The 8864-nt window shown below is 37.6% G+C and overlaps 1 protein-coding gene across 1 annotated transcript in view; it reads right to left on the bottom strand.

Moving 5' to 3' along the window:
- LOC104290478 (chromosome unknown open reading frame, human C1orf159) overlaps positions 1 to 7222 on the bottom strand; it is an 11258-nt gene extending 4036 nt beyond the window's left edge. Inside the window, exons 1-6 of the mRNA XM_009889577.1 lie at positions 7148 to 7222; positions 6911 to 7001; positions 5300 to 5375; positions 3218 to 3322; positions 2317 to 2382; positions 809 to 943 (exon numbers count right to left, since the gene is read on the bottom strand). Coding sequence (XP_009887879.1) covers positions 809 to 943; positions 2317 to 2382; positions 3218 to 3322; positions 5300 to 5375; positions 6911 to 6982 — 454 coding nt within the window. The 5' untranslated portion in view covers positions 6983 to 7001; positions 7148 to 7222. The remainder of the gene's footprint in view (positions 1 to 808; positions 944 to 2316; positions 2383 to 3217; positions 3323 to 5299; positions 5376 to 6910; positions 7002 to 7147) is intronic.
- Positions 7223 to 8864: the final 1642 nt, after the last annotated feature.

Here is an 8864-nt window from a genome sequence, read left to right as displayed (position 1 = left end):
CTAGCTTTCCTGAAATCACTTTGGCATGAAGTCAGGTCACTGCATTTTAGTTACATGGCTTCATTCCTCAGTAACAGGAATGGCAGAAATCAAGAACAAATTTCATTATAAAAAGAAAATCTTAGGGGTATTTGCTTAAAAAAAAAAAAAGGCAGTTAGCTCTTCCAAGCCCAGTAAATTTTGCATTTAGAGGGCAAACACAGTTGAACGAGTAGTGGAATAGTGAGGAACCTCCAACTCCATTCCCTTTCTCCTGCTGCTGACACATCCACAGCAAGTACACTGCCCTTTAGTATTGCAGTTCCTTTCTCTCTAAACCAACAATAAACAGCAACTGCTTTTTGTAAGGCTTTATAGATGTCTGGCATTTTGTGTACTGAAATAAACAAGTGCTATTAAGCTTATAAAAATGCCCTCTCTGCAAAAAATCACTGACTGATTTCCCCTCCCTTTTTGAAATCAGGTATCTAATATTTAGTGACAACTAACGTCACATATTATACGCTGGCAAATCTTTGAAAGCTACAAAAAACCACAGCTGGGTTAGCAAGAGATACTGTGTAATATGCACCTAAGCAAACTTAGATGGAGAACAGACACCCTCTGCACTGCCATGAAAACATGATGCTGTAAACACACAGGAGAAGAATTTTCATTAGTTTGCATTGCTTTGGATAATCAAAAGAGATATAGCAGTAGCTACATTAAGTTAGAACACTAACATGAAGAAATTTAAAAGGTTTTAAATTAAGGAACTGAGCAAAGGCCAAAGCTTTAGAGATTAAATAGACAATTACAGGCATTTTACCTTTGTTTCTTCTGTAGAAAACATTAGGAAGTTTATTGGCACGTTTGAGGTAGAAGAAAGAAGCAACAGACAGAATCAGGAATAAACTGATGAAAAACGTCCCTAAGATGAGAGAGGCTGCCACTTCTGGGCCCCCTGTACAAAACAAATAAAAAAAAGAGAAAAAAGACTATTATTCACTAGACATCTCTTCCAATAGAAGGGTTAAACAAAAGATAAAGACCAAGTTCCTGATATTCGTGGAAGAAAAAAAAAAGTGGAGTTTTGAAAATATATAGACAGGCGTCACTGAAACATCTGTAAAGATCTTTCAATACTAATTTCATTATATAACTTCATAACTTCCCCAGCCCCACCTGCCAGATGTCAGTAAAGTCTTAGTCTCTACTTTCCTGAAGATAGCCACCAATTTTCAATCCATCATTCTGTTTCTTTTATATAACTTTCAAAACCAGTGCTGGGACACACTTAACGTTAATATTGTTCTTTTTTTCCTTAAATGAAGTCTCCTAAAAACAACTCGTCACCAGACAATATGCCACTGGTACGGTACACCCAGTATTAGGTTTTCCACGTCTGACTGACTGATACAGAAACTGTCTCAAGGAGGAAGACATTAGCAAAAGGTGCCCTCCCTCACCTCTATCATGCTTTCCCTGCCTCAAAAAAATGCCCTGTATATTTATTCTGCTGTTTTATTTGTTTAACATTATGATCCCCAAAAGCAAGTATTTTAAGAAAAAGTTGTTTACGATCTTGTTGCACACAAACTAGGACAACAGATCTATCTGACAAGCTCTGCTTGAGAAGTCCACATTCTGAAGAGCAATAGATACTTCAAGTCAAGTACACACACGACAAGACAAACGGTAGAATGGGATCAGCAGCACCCAAGTTTCACATGGCTGTTTAACTTTCCTTTTTAAGGCCATAGATGACAAGCACTCACCCTATAACACTAAGTCACTTCATTTGGCATTCTATCTCTTGCTGAAGCGTGCAGTGCTGCTATCTAAGTATTCTCAATTTGTATTATTCTTACCAGTGTCAAACAAGTATTTGTAGGAGATTAAACAGAAATGACTGGTCAGCAGTGATAAAACCAGCCTATAGAAAGGCTACCCAAGATGTAACAGATGTGTAACAAGTTGCCTCACCCCTAAAAACCAAAACCCTTGCAGCATAAGATTCAAAACTCAAGTTACGGGGTTTAATAAATAACCAGCTCAACCTGTACTAGAAAAAAAAATCATTTCAAGATCACTAGGACAAGATGAAAGGACCATTCAGTAAAATGCACTTACCTCAAAATTCAGCTTTAAGACTTGTAAGATATTCTTGCTGAGAACAAGCCAGAAAAAAGTAAGAAAGGCTACTACCTCCAGAACAAAACGCAGGTTACAGAAAAACATATTTTACAATTTGTTTCAAATGCCACGTCCTGAAGGGGCTGATACATAGGGAATAACCACAAAGTCTGTGCTCAATAGTTATTTCCATTTACTCACCTATATTATGTATGAAAGGAGTTACAGTGCTTATATTCATTTGGAAATTCATTCCTCTGATACCAGCTGTAATCAAAAATATTTTTTTAATTAAAATCTGACAAAAACTACAGGCTTGTTGAAAATCTTAGTAAAAGGCTATTATACTTCCCATTAATTATTTGAAATTGTATAAGAATCCTGATTTCTCCCACAAAAAAATTCATTCTTTATATCGCTTTTAAGGATTTCAAACAAAGGAAGCAAACAAGCATCGTCACAATTTGTACAAGAAGAAAATAATTCAATGGTGCATTTCCCAGAAACTTAGATCAAGTTTCTTATCTCTTTCATTAAGAATACTTTCAAGGAATTGAATGGTTCTCACCTCTCAAGCAAAGCACATGTAAGAAATGAATCTAGCCTCCTTAATATAGGTTTGGGTTTTTTTTTCTTCAAGGAACTCAGTCTGAGCTATTTTGTGCTCTGGAGAAGTCCCTAGCAAACGCCCACAACAGATGCCTTTTTCTTACAGCAGAGATTAAAGCAGTCACAAAATTCAGTATTCAGTGCATGTTTGATACAGGTCCTACCCTGTAAGTTTAATTATTTTGATGTTTAGGACTCTGTTTTTTTATTTTGAAAACTTATATTGGTCAGAATGTAAGGGTGTTTTGGTTTGTTTTGTTTTTTTTTTAATGTTGCATTTGATTTCACAGATTAGGTACTCTAATACATAACGAGATTTTGATTTCCCCCTTCCCCAAGCTCAAAGTAATATTAGGACTTTGGAAAAGGCTGAAGTTTTACAAGGGAGGGGGAAAAAAAAAAAAAAAAAAAAAGACTTTGCTGGACCATGCAAGAAGAGATATCAGTATCAAAAAACACCCATCAAAATAAAAGGATGGTAAAAATGACTCACTATTTCTGCATTCAGTCAGATTGTAAACAGATGAAACAGGAAGGGTTTCATTTTTGCATTTAATGCAGCTGCTACTACCATCCTCATTCCATCGTCTGTAACAACCTGCACAAGAATAAGATGTACAGAGGTTTGAAAACAACAAAAGCGACACTGGAAAGATTTCCTTGTCTTCAGAAAGGGGTAGAGGCAACAGAAATCCTCTCTGTTTGCTCTACTGGTTACAAACATCTCCTGCTTCCTATTATATTACACAAGTTAAGAGGTTTCATTTCAAAGTGTTTATTCCACAAAAGACATAACCTTTCAAGGGTCAAAAAGGAGAAAGAGCAAACAACTCCCAGAGTTTCAACACAGCTCCATTCACCGCTTCACATGTTTTAGTTTGGAGAAAAACGGGCTGTGTCTAACAACCTGTAACTACCCTCAACAATACTAAAAAAGAAGCAGAATTTTACAATTTATTTTCAGGGGTCACACACTGTCGACACAAAATTTAATGCCATTTCAATATACAGCATTGAAAATAAAAGAAGGCTGGGACAAAGACGCTAAGAACCAGAAAGAACGTACTCAGATGAAAAAAGATGCTGGCATTTCTGTAGTCAATCACTTGAAACATGTCAAGCTAAAAATACAAATACTGCCATAACACAGTCTTTTCCTGTGCCTCAGTCCTCTCAAGTATTGTACTATTTGTTTCACTTTAAGAAGAACCCAAGCCTGTTTAAACTATTCTGTGACAGATGGCGAGCATTTTATATCAGTCACCCTACCATGCAGGCTGGAAAGCGATTAAACTTTCATCTTGGCCTTTGTCTTTGATGTTCAAATCTCTCGATTTATGTTTAAACGCACATACGGCTATGTCTTTGTTAAGAAGAAAAAAAAAAGTAGGGCACACCTTCAATAACAACTTCATTTAGTAGAATAAAGGTGTGGTGGTCTCACTTGAGGCTTAGGCTCGAGACATGAAGATTAGAAGTATATTCCTACTAGATCATATTACAGACTACATTTAAAGGAAAAAAAAAATGAAAATAAACTTACTGTGCTGGGTAAAATCCTGTTCTATAGAGCCTTGAGCCAAACTGGTATCAATTATCCCATAAAGCAAACCATTAGTAAGGTGCTGATTTCAAAAAGAGTTCTGCTGCTACGTTTTCCTCAGAGAGAAGCGGCACTTTTGATGCCCACAGTAATAAATTACATCTGACATCTAATCTAAACACAAACAGACCCAATGTAAGGGCAAAGACTTTCTACAGCAGAATGAAGGAAGCATCAAAGCACTTATCTGACACCAGAGATATTGGTAGATTATCAGTTTACAGTAAGATTTAAGAGAATGCAATCCCATAACTTGGAGAGAATTGTTTATACCATAACTAAGATCATTTAGAAGCAGAAATGAATGCACTGAATGAAGCAACAGTTAGCAAAGCTAACAAAGCAGTGAAAATAGAGATGCTTAAAATGCTTTAGCAACCATCGCAAGGAAGTGACTGAACCCAGAAGTGGACCCAAATTTTTAAGTCACTAATTCTCTTGTTACTGTGGACTCTGAAGCCATTTTCCCGCTTTTACTCTCTGATTTTAAATAAAATGGCTTTAAAAAAAAACAGACCACCCTTTTGCTACTTCTGAAGAGTAACAAAAGAAGTTTTAAACTCCATTTAGAAGAAAACAACTCTACACATACAGCACAAGGAAGAACGAGGCATTCTCTGCTAACAGGACAATACTGAAATTAGTGTTAACGCTCCCTTTCATATGCATTACACCATTTTTGCTTTTTATGCTCATTATATAGGCTTTTAAGCATATACAATAGTAATCCAACCACACACTGAATAAAAAAGATAAAGAATAACCTTATTAATAGTTGTCTGTTCTCCTTACCATGCAAGAACAACATTTGTGAGCTGTAAGAAGCATCATCTTGTGTATATAGAGGAAGACAGACTTCAACACGTACACGCACTAATTATTTTGGTTTTGCTTCCCAATTAATCAGGTGCTGTATTTGGTGTTAACTGTCAAAAACAATCTGGAATTTTATTAAACAATGACACACTATACCTGGACTGCATTGGTTGGTTCCTGGACAGGAACTGTTTGAATCCAACATATCCACACAGCATTCTGTTTCTGAAACCTAAGAAAAGAAATTACATTTCACAAAGTTCTTAAGTTTACTAAAATGCTTCAACAAAAAAAAAAAAATCTACAGAGGACATAGAAAAATAAGCAGTAACTGCCGTTAAAACTTTCTGTAACTTTCTTTTTGCATTAAGCAACCTTACAAGAGAGAACACGCTGGATGCGCCATCAAGCTGATTTCCACCTGACAACTGCTACCAAAACTAACACTTCGAGAACAAATGCACACTCTAATGTTGACATTAGATAAAACCTCAAAAAAACTGCTTTAGAAATACACTTGCTAAATTCTTCAGTGAAGCACATTTCAGAGGGGGAGCTATCCTGCCCACAGCACCACACAAATGCCCCAACAGATTTGTTCAGAAACACTACTGGCAAAATGACTGGCAAAATCCAGTTTTCACTGAACGCCCATATTGCAAGTGATGATAACATCTACCTTCAGCAGAGCAATCCAGCAGAACTACAAAAGCTTCTTCCTTCAACATTTAACATAAAAAGATAACTTCACATATCCGGAAGGCACGCAGTTTATTTTATTTTTTGTTCATTTATATAAAAGCCAGTTTCAAAATTATTTACAAATTACAACAAGCTGTGACATAAGCTTAGAGAAATGGTTGTTAGAAACTCTGTGGTTCTTTTGATAGACATTAGTAACATCCCATATAGACTTGGGCATATCCACTCTCTGAATCTGTACAAGAAAAATAAGCCACAACACTCCCACGCCTTTTAAAGTTTGCAGGTACGTTCCCCTAAAGAATACAGCAAGTCAAATCAATCTTAAAAAGCAATGAAGTGCTTGGTCAAAAGTAACAAGACCTGACCTATATTCAGCCATAGAAGTAACAAATACACTACCGAACATGGAACAGCCAGCATTATTCTGCTCATCAGCAAACCCCATCAAATCCAGGGGTGACAAAGATCAAAGCTGTCAGGAGAAATGGCTGGGACTGTCAAAACTGAAATTAGTAGGCTGACATCACACTGTTAGTGCCTCATGGGGAGGTAGACTACAGCAAAGAACCAGAAGATCTATAAATAACACGCTTAAGACCAGTTTCTTTAGGAGTTTTGTCAGTTGACCTGTCCTGCAAGCAGAATCTTATTCTCTGACCTTTTTCTGTGACTTGAAGCAGTGTTTGCTTCAGAGCTTCTCAGTCATTTGAAAAGTTAACTTTTGGGTACCTATGTTTTGGATTGTTCGTACTTAAACTGCAAAGCAGCTCAAAAAGTGGCTTTTTTTTTGATCTTCAGCGCGCTTTTTCCACATGGTGTGAAGTGTTATCAGTTGCATCCCTGCTAGCCTACAAGCGCATGACTAGGAAGAATTCAATGCTTTAATAGGCAATCAGCCATCATAGCAAATTGACCCACTGTAAAAGTTTCAGTTAATTACTGCTAGCAGCATAGGTCATTTCTCTTGAATTAGAAAGCCTTCTATAAACTACAATGTGAGAGGAAAATAGTCTGATCCTTCTGTTTTTATAGCACCTATGACAAAAACCATGAAGTACCTACCGAACTTTCAGTAGATTTGCTGGCAACTTCTGCTATGAGCCTAGTTAAGAGAAGGACATATGGCACCTCCATGCCCAGGAAAGACACAGGTCTAAATAAGAACAGGAAAAGAAATTAGAATGTTTATTAATAACACAGAAGTTATGCTTTCCCTTTGTTAAGGAACTTTTGCCAACACATTCCTTTTATTTGAATGCAAAGGCCTTTTAATTAAATGTGCTGGGGGGGATGACTTACCTTGGTTTAAGATACAAATTTGAGACATTCAGAATTTTCTCTCCAGCTGCAGAGGGGCAGGTTTCTGGCTATGGCAGACTGTGGTTGCTAAGAAACAAGGAGCCTTATCAGTCTGCTCCAAACTGGGCCATGCAGAGACTATTCCACACCCAGGATCTAAAAAATCAATGTGATTGCAATAGAACAGTTACTGCCTGGCACCACCACTGATAAGCTTCCCCACAGTTACAGGCTCCTCTGGCTGCAGCATTGAACTGTGATGGATTTGTATCAGGACAGAGAGCACACGCCACTCCGAAAAAGCAATACTGCAATTAATTTCTCCCATGACAGCACAGTCATGAAGCATTAATGAAGTCTGTCCGTTAATAAGTAGTATTTCTCAACTGCCTGGGAACAGACTTTCTCAGTGTGGGACAAAATATCGCACAGTCTGCTACAAGCCTTGGTTCCCCCCCCCCTCCCCACTTCTCCCACGTAAGTCCACACATAACCTAAAGACAGTCCACATTTCTTACATTAAATTGTTTTGATAAACTAAAAGGCATCATGCTCAATCTGCATTGTTCAGACACTCCCTATGCCAATACTATAGTATCTGCCTATTCTGTAGTCAATATAATGTTGGAAGCCACATCCAGTTCTCACAGCTACTATACCTGCAGCCCGGTAGCTTCAGGAAAACATAGTCTTTCACATTATAAATAAAACATGGGGACACACAAGGTCCTCTAACCAGAGCTTAATAAGAGGAAAGTGTCTGAAAGAAAGCCTTCAACTGTAGGGGGAAACTCCTGCACTGACTCATTTCACAAACTGAAATTTGTTACTATTTTTGTCAAATACAAATCCAATGGACGAGTTTTAAATTACTGCAAAATATGTATCATGACCCTTGGCAAGCTGTTTTTCTGAAGAACAAAAGTCATTGAGCAGTTCCTATGATTAATTTCCGTTCAGTTTTTTAAATCACTTCCACGTAGCCTGTTGCCTCAACTTCAAAATAAGATTAATTCAGCTTGGTGGAAAAACTTATTAGTACACTCTGCTATCAGCTGAAAGCTCCAAGATCAAGGACCGAAAATCCTGAAAACCAAACTCCACTCTTACTGCTACAACTAATTTCTACAGTTAGTGAGGATCGGGGCAGAGCAGGAAAAGCTTGCGCTGTCATGATACCTTCCAATTTAAACATAACAATGGATGCCAAGTCTGTCAGCATCAAGCTGCAGCATCCATGACTTCATCAGCTCGCATTTACATAGAATTTACATACACATAAATACAATGACACCTATACTAAGATGAAAAGCAGACAGTCAATCTAAGTGCATTATGCGTGCAATGTGCAATGCCAGCTGACAAAGGCCAAGACAGCACGCAATTAGCCCTGCTGTCGGCAATGTAGATTACAGGCACCAAGGAATGTAAGCAGCAAGGAGCCTTTGTACACACAGAGATTCTCCAGAATGAGATAGTAGGAGCTAGTTAGCTTCAGGAATGGTACCACCACCACATCCCGGAGTGAAAATTAAGATGGATTATGGCAGTTTACAAAACTGCTGGAAAGTGATGGCACTGCCAAAAACAGCAAGGAAAATTTAGCTTTAGGAATTTTATACAAGATGGAAGGGTACATTTCTAATCTACAGCTAAGCTCATAAATTGCTGACTAAAAAGCTTTAATGTTCTTTTTCAGCAATACCTGAGGTGACAG

The sequence above is a fragment of the Charadrius vociferus genome, unplaced genomic scaffold, assembly GCF_000708025.1.
Source record: "Charadrius vociferus isolate BGI_N301 unplaced genomic scaffold, ASM70802v2 scaffold477, whole genome shotgun sequence".
Classification (NCBI taxonomy): Eukaryota; Metazoa; Chordata; class Aves; order Charadriiformes; family Charadriidae; genus Charadrius; species Charadrius vociferus.
The sequence above is the reverse complement of the archived record's forward strand: the minus strand, read 5'-3'. Positions and strand labels throughout refer to the sequence as shown.